The 23,502-nt window shown below is 51.1% G+C and overlaps 1 protein-coding gene across 1 annotated transcript in view; it reads left to right on the forward strand.

Annotated features, from left to right (window-relative positions):
• Window positions 1-23,502, forward strand: part of SEMA3G (semaphorin 3G) — a 69,843-nt gene that overhangs the window by 31,769 nt on the left and 14,572 nt on the right. The window contains exons 3-7 of the mRNA XM_024205674.3: window positions 5,605-5,667; window positions 14,485-14,604; window positions 17,248-17,338; window positions 17,875-17,991; window positions 18,570-18,712. Coding sequence (XP_024061442.2) covers window positions 5,605-5,667; window positions 14,485-14,604; window positions 17,248-17,338; window positions 17,875-17,991; window positions 18,570-18,712 — 534 coding nt within the window. The remainder of the gene's footprint in view (window positions 1-5,604; window positions 5,668-14,484; window positions 14,605-17,247; window positions 17,339-17,874; window positions 17,992-18,569; window positions 18,713-23,502) is intronic.

Here is a 23,502-nt window from a genome sequence, read left to right on the forward strand (position 1 = left end):
AGGCCTCTGATACCAAGGTTTATCTCTCAGGGCCTCCTCTTACTACAATAACAGCACGGAATTGTGCTACTGAAGCTCCAAACCAGGCTAGTATTCCAGGTGGTTTAATTATCCCTTAGCACTCTGGGGGCAGGGCACTAAACTGGGTCTTGAAAAACCTGGCTCTGTTCCCAGCTCTGCCACTGTTCTGCTGGGGGACCTGGGACGAGTCACAGCCCCATCTCATGCCTCAGTTTCCCCACATGTAGACTGGGGAGTAATGGAACTGACTCATCTTTGTAAATCAGTCTTTCCATCTTTTGAGTCCGAGGGTATGTCTACACTACGGGATTAATCCGAATTTATATAATTCGAATTTGTAAAACAGATTGTATAAATTCGATTGTATGCGGCCACACTAAGCACATTAATTCGGCGGTGTGCGTCCATGTACCGGGGCTAGCGTCGATTTCTGGAGCGTTGCACTGTGGGTAGCTATCCCATAGCTATCCCATAGTTCCCGCAGTCTCCCCTGCCCATTGGAATTCTGGGTTGAGATCCCAGTGCCTGATGGGACCAAAACATTGTCGCAGGTGGTTCTGGGTACAGCCTCACCCCTCCCTCCCTCCCTCCCTCCCTGCATGAAAGCAACGGACGGCAGACAACCATTTCGCGCCTTTTTTCCTGGGTGAACACTGCAGACTCCATACCACGGCAAGCATGGAGCCCGCTCAGCTCAAGACAGCAGTCATGAACATTGTAAATACCTCGCGCCTTATCGTGCAGTTTATGCTGAACAAGAACCTGGAAAACCAGGCGGAGAGGAGCAGGCAACAGCAGCGCGGTGACGACAGTGATGAGGATATAGACATGGAATTCTATCGAACCGCGGGACCCGGTGCTTTGGAGATCATGCTGTTAATGGGGCAGGTTATAGGCATGGAACGCCGATTCTGGGCCCGTGAAACAAGCACAGACTGGTGGGACCGCATAGTGTTGCAGGTGTGGGACGATTCCCAGTGGCTGCGGAACTTTCGCATGCGTAAGGGCACTTTCATGGAACTTTGTGACTTGCTTTCCCCTGCCCTGAAGCGCCAGAATACCAGGATGAGAGCAGCCCTCACAGTTGAGAAGCGAGTGGCAATAGCCCTGTGGAAGCTTGCAACGCCAGACAGCTACCGGTCAGTCGGGAATCAATTTGGAATGGGCAAATCTACTGTGGGGGCTGCTGTGATGCAAGTAGCCAAAGCAATCACTGAGGTGCTGCTACACAAGCTAGTGACTCTGGGGGATGTGCAGGTCATAGTGGATGGCTTTGCTGCAATGGGATTCCCTAACTGTGGTGGGGCGATAGATGGAACCCACATCCCTATCTTGGCACCGGAGCACCAGGGTACCCAGTACGTAAACCGCAAGGGGTACTTTTCAATGGTGCTGCAAGCACTGGTGGATCACAAGGGACGTTTCACCGACATCAACGTGGGGTGGCCGGGAAGGGTTCATGATGCACGCGTCTTCAGGAACACTAATCTGTTTAAACGGCTGCAGCAAAGGACTTACTTCCCGGACCAGAAAATAACCGTTGGGGATGTTGAAATGCCTATAGTTATCCTTGGGGACCCAGCCTACCCCTTAATGCCATGGCTCATGAAGCCATACACAGGCAGCCTGGACAGGAGTCAGGAGCTGTTTAACTACAGGCTGAGCAAGTGCAGAATGGTGGTAGAATGTGCATTTGGCCGTTTAAAAGCGCGCTGGAGATCGCTACTAACTCGCTCTGACCTCAGCCAAAGAAATCTCCCCATTGTTATTTCTGCTTGCTGTGTGCTCCACAATCTCTGTGAAAGTAAGGGGGAGACCTTTATGGCAGGGTGGGAGGCTGAGGCAAATCGCCTGGCTGCTGATTATGCGCAGCCAGACACCAGGGCGATTAGAAGAACACACCAGGAAGTGCTGTGCATCAGAGAAGCTTTGAAAACCAGTTTCATGACTGGCCAGGCTACAGTGTGAAATTTCTGTTTGTTTCTCCCTTCGTGAAAACCAGCCCCCTTTATTGAATCATTCATTCTCTGTAAGCAACCCACCCTCCCCACAGCTTTCTTTCAAAGGTAATAAAGTCACTATCGTTTAAAAACCATGTATTCTTTATTAAGTGATTATAAACATAGGGAGAGAACCAAGAAGGTAATCTGGGTGAGGTTTGGGAGGAGGATAGGAGGGAAGTCTAAGGCCACGATCAAATTCAATATAATGACAGCCTTTTGGTTGGGCTGTCCCCTGGGGTGGAGTGAGAGGGTGCACGGAGCCTCCCCCCCCGCGTTCTTACACGTCTGGGTGACGAGGATATGGAACATGGTGAGGGGGGAGGTAGGTTATACAGCGGCTGCAGCGGCAGTCTGTCATCCTGCTGCCGTTCCTGAAGCTCCACCAGACGCCGGAGCATGTCTGTTTGCTCACGCAGCAGCCCCAGCGTTGCAGCCTGCCACCTCTCATCTCGAGCGTCCCTCAAGACCTCACGTTCACTGGCATCTTTCCTAAATTTAGATACAGTGTCCTTCCACTCATTCAAATGAGCTCTTTCATTGCGGGTGGATTTCATTATTTCTGTGAACATGTCGTCTCGCGTCATCTTTCTACGATGCCTTATCTGAGATAGCCTTCTGGACGCAGAAGGGAGGCTTGAAACATTTGCAGCTGCTGGAGGGAGGGTTGAAAAAAAGTAGAGAAGTTTTTAAAATGATACATTTTACAGAACAATGCTTATACTCTTTCATGGTGAACACTATTCACATTACATAGCACATGTGATTTCAGTACAAGGTCGCATTTTCCATCTTATTGAGTGCCTGTGGCTTTGGTGTTAGAGATCACAGACACAGGTCCGGGCAACAGAATTCAGCTTGCAGGCAGCCATGGTAAGCCATTGTCTTTCGGCTTCTGCGCCCTCCTTTCCAACATACCAATCAAAGCCTGTTGACTGCTGAGGTTTTCCTGTTAACCTTCAGCAGCAGAAAACAAACTAACCCCCCCAACATCCAATTCTCTGGGATGATCGCTGTATCCCTCTCCCCACCGCGTGGCAGGTATCAGGGAAGATCCCTGCAGAAACCAAACTAACCCTCCCGCCATGAATTCCCTGGGATGATCAATGTACCCCTCCCCCGACCGCGTGGCTGGTAACAGGGAAGATCCCTGCAGAAACCAAACTAACCCCCCCGCTCCCCCCCTCCCGCCATGAATTCCCTGGGATGATCGCTTTACCCTTCCCCCCACAGCGTGGCTGGTATCAGGGAAGATCCCTGCTAGCCAAACGCGAAAAGCTCTGGGCCAATCCCCCCCCCCCGCCCCCCCGCGCGCTTGGCTAACTGCAGGGAAGGATTTCTTATCAGCCACAGGCAAACAGCCCAGTAGGAACGGCCACCTCTGTCCCCTTAATTAAGTTCCCGTATTTCAAGCAGGTTACCATGAGCGATATCACTCTCCTGAGGATTACACAGCAAGATAAAGAACGGATGTTGCTTGAATGCCAGCAAACACCGGGACCATACGCTGCCAGGCTTTGTCAGGCAATGATACCAGATTACTTGCTGCAAGCTTGGCGTGGTCAAGTGTCCTACCATGGAGGACGGAATAAAGCGGCACTGCCCAGAAATCTTGTGGCAAGGCTTTTGGAGTACCTCCAGGAGAGCTTCATGGAGATGTCCCTGGAGGATTTCCGCTCCATCCCCAGACACGTTAACAGACTTTTCCAGTAGCTGTACTGGCTGCGAATGCATCCCAAGTCCTCAGGGCAAAATAATCATTAAAAAACCTTGCTTTTAAACCATGTTTTATATTTTAAAAGGTAAACTCACCTGAGGTCCCTTCCATGGGGTCATGGTCTTGGCTACTGGCTTGGGAGGCTTGGGAGGGTACTTCAGTCAGGCTGAGAAAAAGCTCCTGACTGTTGGGGAGAACGGAGTGCTGGGTGCTCTCTGCAAGATCCTCCTCCTCCTCCTCCTCCTCCTCTTCCCCATCCTCAGAATCCTCAGGTGTAGAGACTATCCCAGACCCGGTTTGCACGATCACAGGTGGGGTAGTGGTGGCGGCCCCCCCTAGAATTGCATTCAGCTCTGCGTAGAAGCGGCATGTCCGCGGCTCTGACCCGGAGCGACCGTTTGCCTCCTTTGTTTTTTGATAGGCTTGTCTGAGCTCCTTCACTTTCACGCGGCACTGATCTGAGTCCCTATTGTGGCCTCTCTCCATCATGCCTTTGGAGATTTTTTCAAAAGTTTTGGCATTTCGTCTTTTGGAACGAAGTTCTGCTAGCACTGAATCCTCTCCCCATACAGCGATCAGATCCAGTACCTCCCATGCGGTCCATGCTGGTGCTCTTTTTCGATTATCAGCCTGCATGGTTACCTGTGCTGATGAGCTGAGGTATCTGTGGTATCTGTGGTCACCTGTGCTCTCCACGCTGGGCAAACAGGAAATGAAATTCAAATTTTCCTGGGTCTTTTCCTGTCTACCTGGGCAGTGCATCCGAGGTCAGATTGCTGTCCAGAGCGGTCAGTGGTGCACTGTGGGATAGCTCCCGGAGGCCAATACCATCGATTTGTGGCCACACTAACCCTAATTCGAATTAACAAAATCGATTTTGGCGCTACTCCGCTCGTCGAGGTGGAGTACAGAAATCGATTTAAAGCGCCCTTTAATTTGAACTAAATGGCTCCGTTGTGTGGACGGGTGAAGGGTTAATTCGAATTAACGCTGCTAAATCCGAATTAATCCCGTAGTGTAGACCAGGCCCAAGAGATGAAACACATCATGTAAGGGGCTTTCTAAGCGACTTAGCCCTCTCGATTCAGCTGGTGTCTTTGCCAGCTGTAATTTTGGCTTTATTTGGACAAATAGCAAAAGATAAACTGTGCTGTATGTCTCTTGCTCTAGAGCTATGGCTGTGAGGGGGTGAGACCACCCCCGGGGGGGGGGGGGGGGTCAGGAAGATCAGCAGGGACTCTCATCTAAAATGAATATGTTTCTCATTTATCCAGATTCCTCTGCCAAGCAGCATCGGTGAGGTCACTGTAAGACAAACTTTCAAAGCCCTCGGTGGCTAGGATAACTATCTGCTAGGGTTACAGACAAAGGGTGAAAGAATGATTCTAGTTACGCCAGTATAAATCTGGGATCCTTCCACTAAAGCCAAGCTTACACTTGTGGAAGTGAAAGTAAATTCTGATCAAAAATTGGGGAAGAGGGGGCTGGGACCGCAAAGTTAGAATAGCAGCGGGGGTTGCAGGTCAGGATTGGGCTGCACTGGGGAGGGAACCCTGCCCACCCACTGCCCACTCCTTAATGTTTACGAGCAGTGAGACTCTTCCATCGGCCGTCAGGGAAGATTAAGCTGTGAAGAGCTTTTGTTTCCTAATACACTGCCCCAATCCAGAAATCAGAGCCATCTGGAGGAGGCCAAATGCCCTGGGGTCCTAACATCCCTGATTCTTTTACCGCGGACCGCTCGGAGGAAGTGGATTTCTAAGGGGTGCTGCCCCCAAGATCTTCCCCTCGTCCCAGTTCCCTCAGTCCCCCGCTTGCTTGTGTCCCCAGAATGACTTGGCCTCAGGTTCCTGTCTTCTGTTTCAGATTTACTGGCCACCTCTCCCTGGGCAGAAGGAGGAGTGTTTTCAGAAGGGGAAGGACCCAACGGTAAGTCACCCTGTTCCTCCTAAAATCTCCTGATGGGGTCGCTCTGGATTTCACCTCGGCTGTGTTGACTTCTTTTTCCATGCACTTCTAGCTGTCAAAGAAGGCGATAAAGGGGTTGTTTATGTCTCTCTCTCTTGGCCCCCTTCTCCCATAACACTCTCTCCCATTTCCAGGGATGGAGCTGTCCTGTTCTGGGCCCTTTTCCTGCATCCTTGACTTACCACCTGTCAAGGCCTATATGCTGAGTGAGCCCCAGCAGATCTCAGCTCCTGCTTGGCCCCTTCAACTCTGCCTGGTCACTAAACAATGATCGGACCGGGATTCACCTCACCCCTTGTGTGTTATAGCCCTTCTCGTCCTTCCTGAGTGGCTGCGGCTTCTGGGGCGGAGTCCCTCTGTTATGTGCCTGACTGCAGACTGTAACAAGCAGTTGACAACTAGGCCTTGTCCTGGGTTTGTGCAGTTGAAGAGGCGGTGTTTGTTTCTATATTCGGGGGTGTGGTTCCCTTTCCCATTGGTAGGGGACACGGCTGGGGGATAGTGCATAGAACCTGGATGGTGTAGTCACAGCTCACCGTGTGTGACCTCGGACAATTCGCTTTGCCTTTCTGTGCTCACATTGAGGCCCCTCTCACTGTCACATCTGGGCTCTTCACCAACTTTAGTGGATTGATTCTCACAAAGCCCCTTCGAGGTGGGGAAAGATTATTCTTCCCATGTTACAGCTGGGGAAACGGAGGCACAGAGAGACTAAGTGGCTAGCTCAGGGTCACACAAGGAGCCAGGAACTGAACTCAGATCTCCTCAATCCCAGTCTAGGGCTTTAACTACAGAACTGGCAGCAGAACAGTTTGGAACTGTATACGTGGAAAGCAGTTTGCTTAGTGACTGCAGAGCAGAAGCCAGTCTTTGGATGTGTCTACACTGCAGTCGGGAGATCTGATTGCAGCCTGTGTCGATATACCTGAGCTGGCTTTGAGCTTACACATGCTGCAGTCACATTTCCTGAATACAGTGTGGGCACACCGTTTGAACTGTTAGCTTTCCACACCTTCCATACACACATGCAGACTGCAAATACCATAGCATGAGCTGGGGCATTCTCAGCTGCGGGTAGTTTTGGTGTCTCCCCATCAGAACAGCTGTGCATGAGGTGGTGAGTGGTCTTGGCTGGGGAGATGGGGGTGGGGTGTAGTATACTGAACCAGCACAGGGAACGGACTAAATCTCCTCTCACCCGCTGGACCCTGGGGCGTGATGTGCATTGCATGCTTAAATCTTGATCCAAAGCCCATTGAGGTCAATAGGAGCCTTTCCATTGGCTTCAGTGGCCTTTGGCTCCTGGCCAAAAGGAGCAGTACATGGTCCTTAGTGAGCAACAAGGAGCTGGTGGGCAAGGCTGAATTATTTGCTGGAGGATGTTTGGCAGATTTCAGTTCCCTGATTCCCTGACTCTTCCCCCTGCTCCTTACAAATGGTTATTTTAAAACCACGATTTGAGACCATGGAGGGAGCGAGGGGGCAGGAGAACCCCTTGTTGATAGTCCATCCCAAAGTTAATTGCTCCCAGGAGTGGCTGTCACTCAATTCGGCCTCCACATGTTTATTTTGCAAGCTTTCACCAGTGGATCCAGGCCCTGGGGCGCCCTTTCTCCATTCCCCTTGCCCTTGCTATTTGAGAGACTTTTACCGAGGAAAAATAAACAGCAGAGAGGCTGAGAAACCAACAGTTGGACCACAAAGAGGGTGGCTCAGCATCTGTGTACTCAGCAGAACAGGGAGATCGGGGCTCCTGCCATCTTGGAATGGAGCACGTGGGGATGGCTGTTAGTTCTGACATTGGCTTCATGGAATTCACCAGCCACTAGCAGCTCCAGATAAGCCAGGCTCATCCGATCTGACTGCTGCTTGTACTGACGGAGTTAAAAATACTTCCATCTTCCCAGTGATGATCATGCTGCGAGTGGGTGAGTCAGGTGTTTTGTGTTAAAAATATCAGCATTGCCTTGGATTTGTCGTTTGTGTGGGGTTAACTCTTTCCACTAACTTCACAAGCAGGCACATCAAAGGCCTGCTGCTGCTCCCCTCTTGCGTTTGCCCAGGATTTGCACGTGTTTATCCATTTCCCCTGTATTCCCTACTCACCAATCCACAGTTCATGTTTTCTTTTCACTGCTGCAGTTTCCTTATGGGTTTGTTCTTCTCATCAGCTTCTGGCTGCTTTTCTCCCTGTTCGGCAGGGGTTCTGGGGCTGAAACAGAACCCGGTCTAGTCTGGGGTCTGCTGCTGGTAACAAGAAGATGCGAGGCTCAGAAAGGCTGGAGGGTCGGTTCTGAGAATCCCTCAGAGTTTCAGCTCCATATCCAAATGATCTGAGGTCTCCCTTCTCTTTCCTTCACCAGCCCCATCCTTCTCCTCCCAAAAGCTAATCCTTCAACCCTTTTGCCCTTGTTTTGATTAACCAATACCCTCCCCCCAGCAAGCATGCATTCCAACAGAGAGAGAGGCAACCACAACGGAACCCCAGAATTAGTATGTTATAAAGATACAAGCTGGTTCAGATGAGATTGAAGGATTTCAGCCAAAGTGGCAGTCCATTACGGGTTTGGGAATGGGCTACTTACCCACATGTAATAGAAGGTTCTGATTGGTTCAGCTGGAGATTAGAGCTGAGATCTCAGCTGGTTCTTGTGTTTTAGAAACTGGCCTGCCCATCTCCAGTTGATAGACTGTGTGGGCTGTTTTCCTATTGAATAGTGTTCCCAAGCTATTGTCCAGTAGGTATATTGATTTCCAGGTTGTGTTTCTTCATGCTCACAGACTGAATGGGTTCAGAGATGGGCGCATCTTTGAACAAGTTGTTGGATTGTGATACCTTTATTTCCCAAGTTAAAAAACAACTATAGGCCAGATCCTCAGCTGATGTAAATCAGCATATCTCTATTGAACTCGTCAGAGCCATATGACCATTCCCTTCAGCTGAAGACTGATCAAAGCCTCTTCCAGTGCGTTAGTGCAACAGCAATTCACCAATCAGAACAGGCTAAGGAATGGCAATCAGCCATTAAGAATGAGGAGGAAGTGTCAATACATAGTAACCAAGCAGTTAGAAATGTGGCTGGGGAATCCTGGTTCCAGTGACATTAATGGGAGTTTTGCCAATTACTTTGATGTGGGTCGGGATCTCACCTGTAGAGTCTCATTCCCTGGACTGCTATGCATCATTGCTTTCTTGCCATCATTTTCTTGATGCTCATTGATTTGTCTGTCCAGAGGTCTCTAAGCATCCTGAGGACAGAAAAATACAAGCAGGTGACTGTTGGGAGTTACTTACCAGCCAAGTTAGGGTCTTTCTCTCCTGCCCATTAGGTAGCAAGGAAGAGAGGCCTCAAAAACAGGGACGGCGGGAGCAGAACAAGTGACTTTTGTTTTAAATGCTGCTGCTGTTGAGTTTCCACGCCTGCCAGTAGAGCCCTCTTGCCTGAGAGGAGCACGTCGCTCACGCCGACGCAGGGCGAGCAGCCACAGAGGGCCTCTCTCCAAACGCCGTAATTCAGCCGAAAGAAAACAGAAATTCATCACAGCCGACAGGTTTAGACTGAGTCCTTAGAAAGCCTTCTGCACCCGGCAAAGCACTCGGCAGCGCATGCCGCAGGGCTGAGGTGAGAGCTCCAGAGGCAGCCTGCTTTCTTTAAGTGAACATAAACAGTTGTAGGAAAGATCCCAGCCTTTAAGTCTGAGGGCCTCTATTTATCCACAGGGCGGTCAAACTTCCCCACAAGGCCCCTCAGCCTGAAGGGGGCCAGCCGCAGAGCTGGGAGAGGAGCCTTCATAGCCCGTTTGCCCCATGGCTCCTCTGTCAATTTTGATGGTGGCTCCTGTGAAGTGGACCCCTCCCTGCTAGGAACTGGACTGACCCCACCAACCCATTCCACACAGGTCGCTGAAAAGCCTTCAGATGGGAACAGTGATCTAGAGGTACAAAGGTAATGCTATTACCCAACCCATCTCCCAGGTTGAGAGGAACATAGACTGGTCTCCTACGATTGCTGAATAACCCAGAATCACAGGAGCTGAATGTATCGCACGGCACCACCTCCACTGAAGGGTGGAAAAGCTGAGGTTTCCAGCACGGGAGTCAGGTGTCCAGTTGTGCTCACAAACACGGGAAAGCAATGCAGCTAAATAGCTGGCATTTGTGATAGCCTGGCCCTAGCACTGGGTCTCAAAGCTTTACAAACCGTGGGGCTGGAGACCTGAAACTCCCAGGCTTAGCCCAGTCTGGATTTGGCCCTATATCAGTATTCTGGTAGGAATCACTTGACTCACCAATGAAGCGACTGGCATCCGTAGTGCTTTATTCAGTGAGAATTTAAGGCTCGAAGCAGAGATACAGATGGAAACGAACTGTCAGCATTCTTCCAAATTGTATTCTGTTCCTTTAGCAATAAGGAAGTGTCTCTGTCTATTTCCCCAGGACATGCAGGTAGATTTTCTCTCTCTTAAACAAGGTTACTGGAGATGACCTCTTATTTCAGGAAAATATTTTGAATTTCTTTTTAGAAGAATAACCTTTGGTACCTCGCTTCTAGGAGCTAATTCGAACGGAAGCTGTTTTGTCACCAACCCAGCCCCGCTGTCCCAAGGAAATGGCTCACCATGCATAAAACTGATGGCTGAAGGAAATATAATCCCATTCTATTCCTTTTCACTGTGCATCTGTGATGGCTGCTATCTTGGCTGACATACTAGGGATTGAACTGGGGACCTTGGGAGCTAAAAGCATAAGCTGCTATAGGTTGAGCTAAAGAGCCCATGCCTTGTAGTTGTGGGCTGTAACGGCTCACATCCTCTGTGGATTGGCAAAAAGGGGGACTTGTAACGTGCTCACCAGTGGGCTACCTGTCCTTCATATAAATATTTCAGGGCTAATCGGGCTGGGCTCGCAAACAGAGATACTGACGGGGCTGCCTCTCCTTTCACTTCCACCCAAGTAAGCTGGGACTGGACACCAGAATAGCACTGGCTAAGCTGAGCGGAGAACCAGTCTCATTATGGCCTAACTCAGAAATCTGTGGGAGTGTTCGCACTGACTCCAGTGGGCTAGGTTAACACAGCGCCACTGAACATTTCGGCTCCAGGATGAGGGATGCAGTATGTGAAGCTGGAGAAAGAGACCGGGGAGGATGACTGATCTCTGCCGTGTAAAGCAGCACAGCTGGTTCCTCCTGAGCCGCGCCGGATGGATAGAGTCTTGGAGCCCGGCAGAGGATGCTCGGACAGTCTCTCTGGTCTCTCCGTGCTTATCAGCCAGGAGATCGCTGCTCCGGAAAAGGGAGCAATTAATCCAGGGCAGTCTTGAAAGGCCGTTTATCATCCTGCCCCACGTAACTAGCCAGCCTCCCCTTTAAATGACTAATTCATCCAGAAGACGGCTGTGCGTGTCCGTCTGTCTGTCTCCTTCACTTCCTGCTATTGTTCCCCCATTCCCCTTGTCCAGAAAGCAGGAGGAAATGCTGTGCCGACGAAGTCGTGTGTCTGCATCAGGTGGATGGCACTGGCCTTCGGCAGAGGATAAATGGTGCTTTCCAGGCAGTGGCCTGAGAATTTCCTCCCTGAGTTTTCAGATCATTCAGTGAGGACAGACAGGTGGATGGAGAGCGAGCTGGGAAACTTACCATGATGCTTTTCAGACTGTAGCAAAGGGCTTGGCCTCACAGAGGTATGATCTGACCAGCCAGAGCATGCTACAGAGCTTGCTGTTATGGAGTAGGGGAAAGTCTGTTCCCCTCCTTTCATGCTCTTGGCTATTATGGTAGGCTCTGCATTATTCTCTAGTGTAACAGGGTTGCCTGCTCCTTTAAGGGCCAGGGGGCCTGCCAGCCCTGTTGGATCATCAGACCCAGCTGGGAAGGGGGTCAGGTGATCCCCATAAAATAGCTGAGAAAGCTATAGGAAGCCAGTAGGTTCCTGTGGTGCAGGGAAGGGGAGAGGCCTCTGAGTCCCTGTAGCCTGCTTGGCTTGGGAGTGTTTTGTTTGGAGAATAGAGGAAGGAAGGGCTTGGGAGGCTCTGGGAAACTCAGGCTTTCCTGGGCTGGGGAGATAGGCCAGTAGCATGCACCTGCCTACACAGGTCATCCCTCACAGTAAAGCCCATGTGCTGCTATGGAAAATGGTGTCCTGGGGTCATGTGCTGCAGCCATCCCAACAGAGTGGGAAGTGTTGCAGGGTGAGTTGCCCAGTCAGTGATCTCTGCATCACCCCGACTCCACAGCACCAGGCGGAGACCCATCCCTGTTCACTACCCCTCCCCGGTAATGAAGCTAGGGAGCAATCCAGCATCACTGATGCCGGAAGGGGGGCACTCAGGCTAAGAACCCAGGGGTGTCCTGAAATGCGGCAGGGGGTATCATGGGATACCTTACCAATAGAGCTGATTTTTGACATGCAGGGACCAGATCTTCAGCCTGGCCAGCTTGGGACAGCTCCTGAACTTGTGCTGATTTACACCAGCTGAGCATCGGGTCCACAATCCTGGAGCCTGTACCATCCTCCCAGGCCAGCTACCCTGGGCATACAGGCCCAGGAGCCAGGCTCTTACTCCTGGGTACTGCTGAGCAAGAATGCTGGATTTAGGCCTGTCTCCCTGGGCCTGCCAGCAGAATGTACTGTCTGCTGCTCCGCTGGGCTAATACAGGAAGCCCCCGCACAAAGCAATAAGAAGACCTCACTTCCTGGCCTGAGATACTACAATGGGCTGGGGGATGACATGAACTCTCTGCAGGGGAAGGAGTCACTTGGACTGGAGTGGCGGGGAATGGGGTACGTGCCAAGCAGCCAGGAAGGGGATGAGCGCCAATACAGGAACCTGCCTCTCCAAGCAATGACAGTGCAGTGGCATGGGGATCACGTGACCGCATGATGGGGCGCCTGGGGAAGGAATCATTTGACTTGAGGAGCTGGTGCAGGCGTGTGCCCCCTGGGAGTTATATTGTTCTATTAGGATGATTGTGGGGGAGCAGGGAGGTGCTCAGAGCTGTTCTGTTTCATTACCATAATGCACTGGGACTCATTTGGTTCTTTCCCTTGCTCTGTAGAAACAAAGGGCAAGTGCACAGCTGCAGAAAGCAGCGCCAATATCTTGCGCTGTCAACTCACCGGCCAGCTGTTTCCCAAATAGGGCTGGTTGGAAAGTTTTTGCTGAGACTGACTGGCTTCCATGAAATGAGAGAGACTCTTGCTCTATAAGCTGGGGGATTGTGTGGGAGACCCAGCTTCAAGTCCCTGATTTGGGGTGATGTGGGATGAAGAACTCTGCCCTGAATCAGTAGAGCAGGGACTGAACTTGGGTCTGCCACATCTCAGGCCAGGGGCCACGAAACTGCATTGTCGTCCCCTGGTCTGCTCTGTTCACAAGCAGCGTGTCAGCGCACATGCTCACCTGAGGGTCATGTGGCAGTGCCTGTGCAGTATTGCCACCTCCAAGTGTTCAAAACTCAGTCAGCCCCCACAATATCATGCGATTGCCTTAAAAAACATGAGATGTTTTTAGACTACTACATGTTGGGTGCTTTTTCATATTCTTCTGATTCTTCAGTCGGTATGGGTCACGTTTTCTCTGCAACCAGGAGGGCTAGAAACTGACTCTGCTTGTTGAATATTAACCCCATGACTCCAGGAACTGGGGGCTTTAAGAAAAACACCGAATAGGGCAAGATGCGCAAGTGTAGCTTATAGGTATAGCTGTTTGCTAGGGAAGGCATAGGTACAAGGTAAGGCAGTAATGCAATGAGTCTGCAAGCCTCAAAGCTTGAAAGACAATAGCTTAGCTAAACCAATCAAGGCCTTAAAAGCCGTAGTATAAGCAGCTAACCAACAGTAACCCTAGATCATAAGATATCACAAGACAGAACACTGTAATGACTAAACTGCTGACAGGTAGCCACAAGATACTAATCTAGAGCTGCTTGTGGTATCTTAAGTTAGGAACATCAACAGATGTCTGACCACAAGAATGTCATGGTAACTAGTTGACGCTTATGCTAATAAGCTTGAGGTAAATGGGCTAGGAACCTATGGCAGAAGGGCACCCAGCATTCATAGGGTAAGGAAATACAGATAAGGAAAAGGGGCTGGTACCCCTACTTGAATATGCATTAGGCATTGTAGAAGCTGTAACCTGGCCTGCGTGCCTTGGGAGATGCTAGGAGGACGACAACCATTGGTGATGGTGACAAGGAAGATGCTGCTGCTGAGGAGGAAGATAATGCCTAATATGTCAGGTTGTTCTGCAAGGGCTAATGTGAGTCTCTGGATGCTCGGACGCTCATTCTGCATTCTTTCTAGCTACCTTGCTGGCTTGGAGTGTTTGTAACTTGGCTAACTGTGGTAATAAAACTATTACAAATACAGAAGGTTTTTCCTGAGTGTGTGTGTTGCAAGCATGCACGTCGGGGTTCCCAGCTTAACAGGGATTCTGACCTTGGGGCGAGAACCTGCCAAACCTCAGAGTGTCCACCGGATATTCTTCAGTAATCAACATAAGGAACCCGCAATCAGCCGATCAGGCAACCCAATAAAATCACACGAGTTGGCCACACGGTGTGGGATAGGATGTGGACTAGACAAGCTAATTAAGGTGGTGACTTATGAGGTGTTTATTAATGATCCATTGCTAAGGAACCCGCTGCACCATCACGCACAGTCAGAGGAACATTACACTGCTTGGCAAAGAGGAAGGCGTTGCTGAATCCTTCCCACGCGCTGACAGATCCGCTTGGTCAAACAGTGCCTCATTCCCCACTGTCTCTCTTCCAGACTGAATGTGCCAACTACGTCCGAGCACTTCACCCCTTCAACCGCACCCACCTGCTGGCCTGTGGGACAGGAGCCTTCCACCCTGTCTGTGCCTTCATTGATGTGGGACATCGTGGCGAGGTAAGGCAGCGCCCCGGGACAGCCAGCCTTAGTCCTGCAGAGAGAATCCTGCGGGAGCCCCTGTGATGAGAGCTGGTGCCAGACCTTGACACTGACCACTGGCAAAGAGTGTAGGGAAATCCCAGCACTTAGAGCAGCTGCCCTGGGGTTATTGGTGCTGCGTGGCCATGGCAGGAATGCGAGAAGGGCCTGGACTGGAGAATGTTCAGATCTACGTGAGAGCTGGGACTCTGGGGCCCATCTCTTGGCCTGATCCAGCCTGTGCAATGGCCTGGGAAGGGCCGGAGTGGGGATATGTTCTGCTGGGCCATGAGGCTGATTCCAGCTGCGATGCCAGATTCCCCTCCAACCCCAAGTCCGGCCTAACTCCCTTTTCCATTGGGCTTCTTCTCCTTATGCTTCATGGAGGCACAGGCCCCTCAGCACTAGGTACAATGGCAGGGGAGAGAAATGGGGGAAGAAGCAGATTGAAAAGGAGCCAGGAATGGGAAGGAAGGAGGAAAAGACAATACTGAACTGGGGGGAAGCAGGGGAGTGGAGGGTGGGGAAGAGGCAGATGGCTAAAATGGAGCATGAATGGGTGAGTCCTGCAAGGGAGTCGGTGCGTGATACCTGTCCTGCATGGAGCAAACCACCTGCCTGCCAGGGGATGCAGATGCCACCTGCCCTGCTTGGAGCAAACCACCTGGACAGCAGAGGGATGAGCAGATGGCATACGGCCACTCTGCACTGTGGAGGGAATCCGTGCACAGCACAGCACTCCACATGATGCCAGCCTCGTGCCCAGCAAGGGAAGCCATGCAAACAACCCACCACGCGCCCCAGGGAAGACCCAGGAACCTCTGCTGCCCCATGCAGAGTGAGCAGCACATCTCCCTTCCCCACCTCTGAGCACGGCTGAATTGCCACATGGATCCAACCACCTTGCTCCCACCCCCTCGCCCTGGCCAGCTGTCTGCATGGCATTTCTTTCCATGCCCAGGACCCCTGCTCTTAATCAGGATGGCCTCCCTATGACCCCCTTCTTCCCCACAGGCTTTGAGCCTCTTTTATTGAGTGTGGAGGAGAAAGAGCCCTTTCAGCATAGCCATCTATGCTCTAGAGCCTGGGATGGTCCCGTCCCTGCGTCCCCTCCCGCACAGTCACACCAGACAGCGGGACACAATTGGGGCCCTGTTCCTGGTGCTGCAGAACCCCTGCGGCCATTCGGCAGGGCCTCGGCATGGCCCTGCTCCGTGGCGTGGCTGAGCTTGGGTGGGGGCATGGAACCATGGCTGCCTAGCGGAGATCCAGGCTGCGTGAAGAGGCTGCTTTGTGCCACCAAGTCAGGGGAGAGGCAGACAGCAGATGCCAAAAGCTGCACAGCATGTCAGCTGTGCAAGGCCGATGGGGTGGGGTCAGATCTGCAAGCCTCCCCATTTGCACCAGCCAGGTTATTAACACACTCTGTGACCTGGGCCGGAAATCAAAGCTTTCCATACATCAGTGTGCCATAGTCAGGGACCCAGGGAGAGGGGTAAATAGGACTCTGGACACCTGAGGTCAGATCCTCAGCTGGTGTCAATTGGCAGAGTTCCATAGCAGAGCTGGATGCCAGCTGGGGATCTGTCCCTCCGCGTGTGAGCTATTTCAGTCTCCCATGCCCCCAGTGCCAGAGGGCCCAAGGCACGGAGCTGGGCGCACGGCAGGAGGATTTTGTTCTAAAGCAGTAGTTCTCAAACTGTGGGTTGGGACCCCATTTTAATGGGGTCGCCAGGGCTGGCGTTAGACTTGCTGGGGCCTAGGGCCCAAGCCCAAGCCCCACCACCCTGTGCCAAAGCCCGAGGACTTCAGCCCTGGGTGGCGGGGCTCAGGGTTACAGGCCCCTGGCCTGGGGCTGAAGCCCTTGGGCTGTGGCTTTGGCCCCCCCACCTGGGGTGGTGGGGCTTGGGCTTTGGCTCTGCACCCTCTGCCCAGGGCGGGCTCAGGCTTCAGTCCCCCCTCCTGGGGTCATGTAGTAATTTTTGTTGTCAGAAAGGGGTCATGGTGCAATGAAGTTAGAGAACCCCTGTTCTAAAGGACCGTGGTTTTCTTTTGGTGGAGTTTTCTCTGCATTTATTCTAGACCGATTCTCCCGGTGAGTTGAAGCTGTGCCTTTCCTGTGGCTCTTCCTCACATCTCATTGAAAATGACTAAACTCTAAGGAGGACAGCCAGAAAGACTTCAGATGCAGAGCCTCTCCCCCCTCTCCCCCCGTGCTGTGTTGTGGGGAGGGGCACCCCCAGATTCTGGCATACAGTGCTGTCAGATGCCCAGCATCCTCTGATGCCATGCAGGGATGTTGGGAGATGTAGAATGCCCAGGCTGCAAGGGCCAAGACCACTCCTCCAGCTGCCCAGAACTAGACCCATGGGGCCAAATTCAGAGCAGTCATAGTAAGTCTGTGTTGGTGTCGTACACACCTTATCCCATCCCTTCCAGTGTGTATCTTACTCCCACGTAGACAAGCTGCAGGCTCCTAGCCACTGACCACCATGTTATAAGCAACCCCTAGGCATCGCTTCTGGACTCCAGCCGAGATCTCTGACCCAACTTGTGTTCTAGGCAGCCTGGTGGCATCTCTGTCTCGCCTCACCCTGTATCATGTGTCCTTCCTCTTCCCAGTACGTGTTCAGCTTGGATCCCATGAGCGTGCAGAATGGGCGGGGCAAGTGTCCGCATGAGCCCAACAGGGCCTTTGCAAGCACCTTCACTGGTAAGTGTCCTGCTGGGTCAGCAAAAGACTCGACCCTCCACAACTGACCATTGCTTAGGGTTAAGCTGCCCTGATAGGAACCCTCGTAACCCTGAGATCTCAGGTCCCTGCTGCTAACGCACAGACTGGAGAGAAATTATTACGGAAGATCATCAGCTCCAGCGGTATTAGGGACAGTGGGGTTCGACAGCTACCAGTCTGGATGAGACATGGCACTCTTGGTCAGCACAGTTGGGCCTGGAGTAATTTATAACCAGTTAGAAATCTACTTCGGGATTCTTCCCTGGCTAGAGCCAGCTTCTGAAGTCCACATTTCCAGTGGCTCCACCTAGAGTCCATTCCAGGTGGGCACAGAAATCCAGATCAGGGTCTTTCCCCTCTCAGGGACTCTAACCTGGGTCAGGCCATAGACTTTCCACCGCATATAGATAGCCCAATCCCTTTGCAAGGTTGCTGCCCTCCTTTTCCAAGATGGGTTTGCAGTCCACAGGGCCGTGCTGTAGGGTTTTATTTTCTCTATGGGGCTGTTTTCCCAGGAGGGGAGCTGTACACAGGCCTCACCGCAGACTTCCTGGGCCGGGACTCGGTGATCTTCCGCAGCATGGGGTCCCGCTCATCTCTACGCACCGAGATGGATCAGCGCCTGCTGAATGGTAAAAGCACATTCTCTGACTTTGCCTGGGGGTAGGGGGCAGGGGCACTTCGGCAAAACCCCTAGAGCTTGAAGTCACGGCTAATTGGTATTAAATGGAGCAAATTGCAGCCACCTTCCTCTTTAATACAACGCCTGGATGCCACCCACCCCACCATGCAGTGCTCACTGTAGGTCCGTGCAGAAGGCCACAGTATGCATGATCAGGCTGTGGGGGCATTGGTCTGGGAGATGGTGAATGGGAAGGAAGGGTGTGGCTTGGGCAGTGGTGAATGGGAGGGGAGGCATGGCAGGAGGCTGCCCAATGGTGAATTGAGGAGGGCAGAACTGGCCCATGGTACAATGGCCTGCTAAGATGTGGCCCATATTATGGCAAGTTTGAGAACTCCTATCTGACAGGACTGGCCATGGGCTTCCTGCTTGCTTCTGCAGCCAGGACGTGGGGGTCTACAGGCAGCGGCGCTCGCAGCGGAGTCTCTCCCAGGGCCTGCACCATTTGGAGCGGTGCTGGGCTGGATGCTGCCCTTCGTGTTTCTTCCATGTATGCTCTAGCTCTGCTCTGGGCTCTCTCTCACGCAGACCCAAAGTTTGTGGCCGCCTACTTGATCCCAGACAATGACGACCGGGACAATGACAAGGTCTATTTCTTCTTCACGGAGAAGGCGGTGGAGTCGGATGGCAAAGGCCGCGCCATATTCAGCCGCGTTGGGCGAATCTGTGTGGTGAGGTCATGGGAGAGGATGTGTGCTGACATTGGAGTGACTGTTCTGATGGGTTTTGGGTGGTGGGACCCCCCAGTAGCATTACTGGGTCTTCAGGGGTTAATGGGGGGGCTATGGGGGAATCTCCTCACTCCTATTTGCTCCTATCCTCCTGTAAATAGCTTTGTTCTGAAAACAGATGTTGGGTAAAGTTTCAAAGGTGCCCAATGGGCCAGTCAGAAATTTTCTGGTAAAATGTTTTTCAGTGGAAAATGGGGATTTTGACGTGATGTGATTTTTCACAGTCTGCTTTCCACAGAAAACCATTTTTTCATCAAACTCAACCCCCCAAGGCCAAAATATTTCACTTCAGAAATGCTGCCATGGTCCCTCATGGGAGTTGTAATTCAAGTTCCTTGTGTCCCCATTCTCCTCTATGGACCAGGTGTCTCAGCCAGACTTCATTTCCCATGATTCCCTGCTCCCCCCCAACAGGCAAGATCATGATGCATCTTGGGAGATGTTGTCTTATTAGGGAACCTGGCTCCTAGAAGAGAATGGAAGCATAAGGCATCTGAACTACAACTCCCATGAGGCATCACAGTGACATTTCAGAATCAAAATGCTTTCATTTACAGCCAAAATATTTCAGGGGTTTGGTTGGTTGTTTTTTTTGCTGAAAATTTGAAATTTTCCACAGAAAAAGGTCCCCATTTGCTAACTAGCTCAGCCACAAAGCAGCAGTGCCTGGAGCACTAGGGTCTGGTTCTGGGCTGCACTTCAGCAGGCTTCAGCCCCTGTGGAGGTTTTATGACCCCTTTGCACCTTCTGGATTTTAGACTGCTCCAGGGGCTGAAACAGCCCACAGCATAAGTGTGAGCAGCTTTTGGTCATTCTAACTTATGGCTGCCCATCCTAGACTGCCCTTGAGCTATATGCAATCCTGAACGTCTATAGCACTCCATGTTCTGGAGGGGGGCAACGTAGGCAACCCTACACTGGGCCTGGGCTGGGGGAACACTCCCCTGGTATTAACAAAATGCTTGGTGCAGACATTTCTGGGTAGATTTGCAAGAGAGCTCAGCTCCCATAACTGTCAGGGCTTTGCCTGGTCCAGCCTCCAAAGTCCAAAGAGCTGGTGTTCACACCACTTCCTGCAGGAGCTGGCTAGATCTCACCACTGAGAAATTTCTTACTGAGAGACAACCAGAATCCTCTCTCCGTGGCCCTCATTAGCCTTGAACCTCAACAGCCCTGTGAGGTATGGCTATTATCCCCATTTTACAGATGAGCAACCGAGGCCTAGAGATGAAGTGACTTGCCTAAGGTTGCACGGGAAGTCTATAGCAGAGCTGGGAACTGAACCAAGGTCTCCTAAATGCCTAACCACCAAAGTGACAGGGCTTGAGCAGTTGATCCAAAGCCCATGGCACCTCCTCCTTGATTTCAATGGACTTTGGCGCTGGCTCTTCCAGACTTAGCTGTGAAATAAAAGCTGCTTTCTCCTTCCATTTGGATTTCAGGAGTGAGACAACCAAAGTCACCTGTAGTGTTTTCTAAGCACTTCAGTCAAGGCCTCACACTCCATATCGCCTGGTGCTTGAGTGTCACATAAATCTCTCAAGGCTGCGAATGATTCTTTTCCAGACAAGGCTAGGAGAATTCTGCTTCATGACTCTCTTTAATGTGGTTGGCACAAAAATCCCACTGAAGCCTTTGACGAGAAACATGAGGATTGAAGCTGACATTTCAAGTGGAATCTCTCCAGTTTCCTGGCCATTTCTACTTCCCCTTTTCTTTTGTTCTTTATAAATCAGAGACCCTGAGCCTCTTCCTGGCCACTGTCTTGCTTCACAGTGATCCCATCCTTCACACCAACCATGATTTTGTCTCACACATTTCAATTAATTCATCATGCCTCAAATTTAAACTACAATGATTTTAATTGGGTTGGAACAGCAACAGCAAGCATGGTGAAGGGCCAGATTCTGACATTCCCACTAAGTAATGCCTTACTTGGCGAGTTCAATAGGACTGTGTGAATAGGTACGTCCTGGGTGGCACCATATGGCCCGAGTTGGTGCAGTGAGAGGGTCCCTGTTAACTGCAACTAGCCAGAGCCATCCATGAGGTCATTCTCCACCTATAGCAGCTTGTTTTGCCTGGTGGCTCATCTGTGCTGGTTCTGAATCCCACTCCTTCTCAGGTAGCCTGCGTGTCAGAGCTGTGGGCCACTTCGGCACTCTCTTGGACTCTGCCTGGACTGGGCTCCAGACCTGGAGGGCACAGTGAGCCCACACGCCATCGTGACAATTCGGAAAGTTCCACTCACAGCTCTGTGGCTTGAAGTCCTGCTCTTCTTTTGATGGACTGTGGCGATTGGTGCAAAAGATTTTGGGTCATCTCTGAGGAGGTCTGGTCACGAGTGGCTGAGAATTAGAGTTGGTTGAGAACTTTCAGACAAACGTGTTTGTTGTTTTTGGAAAATGTCAATTCCTTGAAGCTGTTCACGAGAGTCTGCTTTGAAGAGAAACTCCTGATTCAATTTTTTTTTTAATTGTTGAAATGTCCCGTTTTTGACCATTTCTAAATGAGAAATTTTATCTTCTGATTTGAAACAGCTTTGCATATTGAAATTTTTGTTAATTTATACTAAAAAAAAGTTTAAAGCATTTTAAGAAGGTTGAATTTGAAATGAAATGATCAAAATGAAACATTTTGATTGCCCCGCTGTCCTGATTGAAATTCTTTTTGGATTATCAGTTCATGAAAATTTATGAGATTGTGACCTTTTGTCCTCTTTCAGGACAGGAAACAATTTTGAAGTTTATTCATATTGTGATCCTATGCTCAGTAGAGCTGGTTAGCAATGGTTTTCCCATCCTGTGAGAGTTTGAGATTTTGAGTCTCTTTTTTATACTCATCTCTTTTTTGCCTGGTGGCTCAACTGTGCTGGTTCTGAGTCCCACTCCGTCTCAGGTAGCCTGTGTGTCAGAGCTGTGGGCCACTTCCATGTGAGGATTTGCAGATTCCATCCTGGGTCACAGTTTGCTTAGTCCCTAGGGAATGCAGCTTGTGTTCTGAAAGTGGCAACATTTCACCTCTTGACCTCTCACTGCCCTCCAGAAATGGTGACTGTTCACAAATTTAACCCTGGTGAAAATCTTCAATTTTCATGGTAAGACTTTTCCCAGCAATCTTTGTTGTGGGGGGAGGGGGAAAGGAACAGATTTCTTCCCTGATGGGGGATTAGGATATTTTGGGAGCTGTGTGAAAACTTCCAGGTGGACATTATGATTTACTTCTTCTGTTGCTGGTGGAGGGAATTGTGCACAGTCCTGCTCTGGATTTGGCAGAAGGAAATAAAAGCTAGAAGATCAGGCGCTTCCAGCCAGGGGCTTCCTACTTGCATATGCAGGGATGAATGCATGTTCCATCTCAGTGGAGGTCCCGTCCCTGAATGCATATTAGCTGTGAGATAGGCTGAGCTGTAACACACATGGAGCATGACTGTGGTCTCCCTCCCTGCCCTCCATATGGATCATTGAAGTTCAACTGTCCCTCCCCCACCCCACTTCTGGAATCGCAGCGTGCTGTTTGGATAGGCTTGCTCGAGTGGTTCAGGGTAAGGAAGATGTCAAGCCATACAGCTCTCTACCCCATGAGGCTGCCCACCTGTTGCATTCACAGCTGTGGTGACATAGCAAAATTAACATATAGATGGATGCATTTCACTACTACATGTCAATAGGCCTCGTGGCCACTGGCCTCCATGCAACACCAGGGATGAAGATGGGCCAAACCTGGAACCACTTATCCAAACTCCGGTGGATGGATCTGGATCCAAGCCACCAAGACTTGACCAATGGAGTTTCACAAAACTAAACCCATCCTTGGCTTTGCCAGTCCCTACTGGTAAGTGCTTCTCAGTCCCAGAGACCATTAGCTGAGCTGCCGTCTCCCTGCACTATCCACATACTTTGGGGTCAGCTCTGTGGGCTGTGATTAGTCTTGTATCCTGCCGTGATCAGTGTCAGAAGCACCTTGTTGAAGAGAAGCTGGAATTTCTGAGCTCTCTGCCCTCACTGGCCCCGGAGGGATGAAATCTGCCCTGCCCTTCCTTTCCAACCGTTGGAAGTCTGTTAGTAATCAGGGGCTGGAGTGGAGTGTGGGCTCTGAGGAAGGCACCGTGATGGAATTGCTACAACACCTGGAAGGCGGTGGCTCAATTCCCGGCCCTGTCATTCACAAGCACAAGTTAGCAGGCCCCAGAGATCCCGGGGAGGCAAAGAGAAACATCTGTCGGCCGGCAGCATCAGCAGCTGCTTTGGAAGAGGCTGTGAACAGCGTGAACTGGAGGAGAGGATGGCAGCTCTCCATCCAAACAGAGCAACGCTGTCGGCTGCGAATTCTCTGCTCCTGCTCTAACCCCAGAAATAAACCCTGAGACACAGGAACAAAGAGGTTATTTATTGGACTGATCAATCCCTGCATGGAGTGGGATTCTTTGTTTGGGCAAGAGGCTGGAGTGGGCACAAGAACTGACTGACTAAGATGCCTTGGACACACGAAAAATACACATGCACGTGTGCAAAAGGTCATCTGCACTGGCTAACAAATTGGCCTAGGGGGTTAGTGCACTGACCTTGCCCTGTAGACCTAGGGCTCAGTGCTGGGCTAACATCCAGTGCAGCTGAGTGTGGGGTAAAGTAAATGTGTCTCTGAGCTACGTCTCAGCCTCCTCCAGTGCTAGGGCAGAACTGGCTCCTGGCACAAGTTAGAGGTGCCCCACAGCTGCTCTAACTTATGTC

The sequence above is a fragment of the Terrapene carolina genome, unplaced genomic scaffold, assembly GCF_002925995.2.
Source record: "Terrapene carolina triunguis isolate 2854851 unplaced genomic scaffold, T_m_triunguis-2.0 Scaffold232, whole genome shotgun sequence".
Lineage (NCBI taxonomy): Eukaryota > Metazoa > Chordata > Testudines > Emydidae > Terrapene > Terrapene triunguis.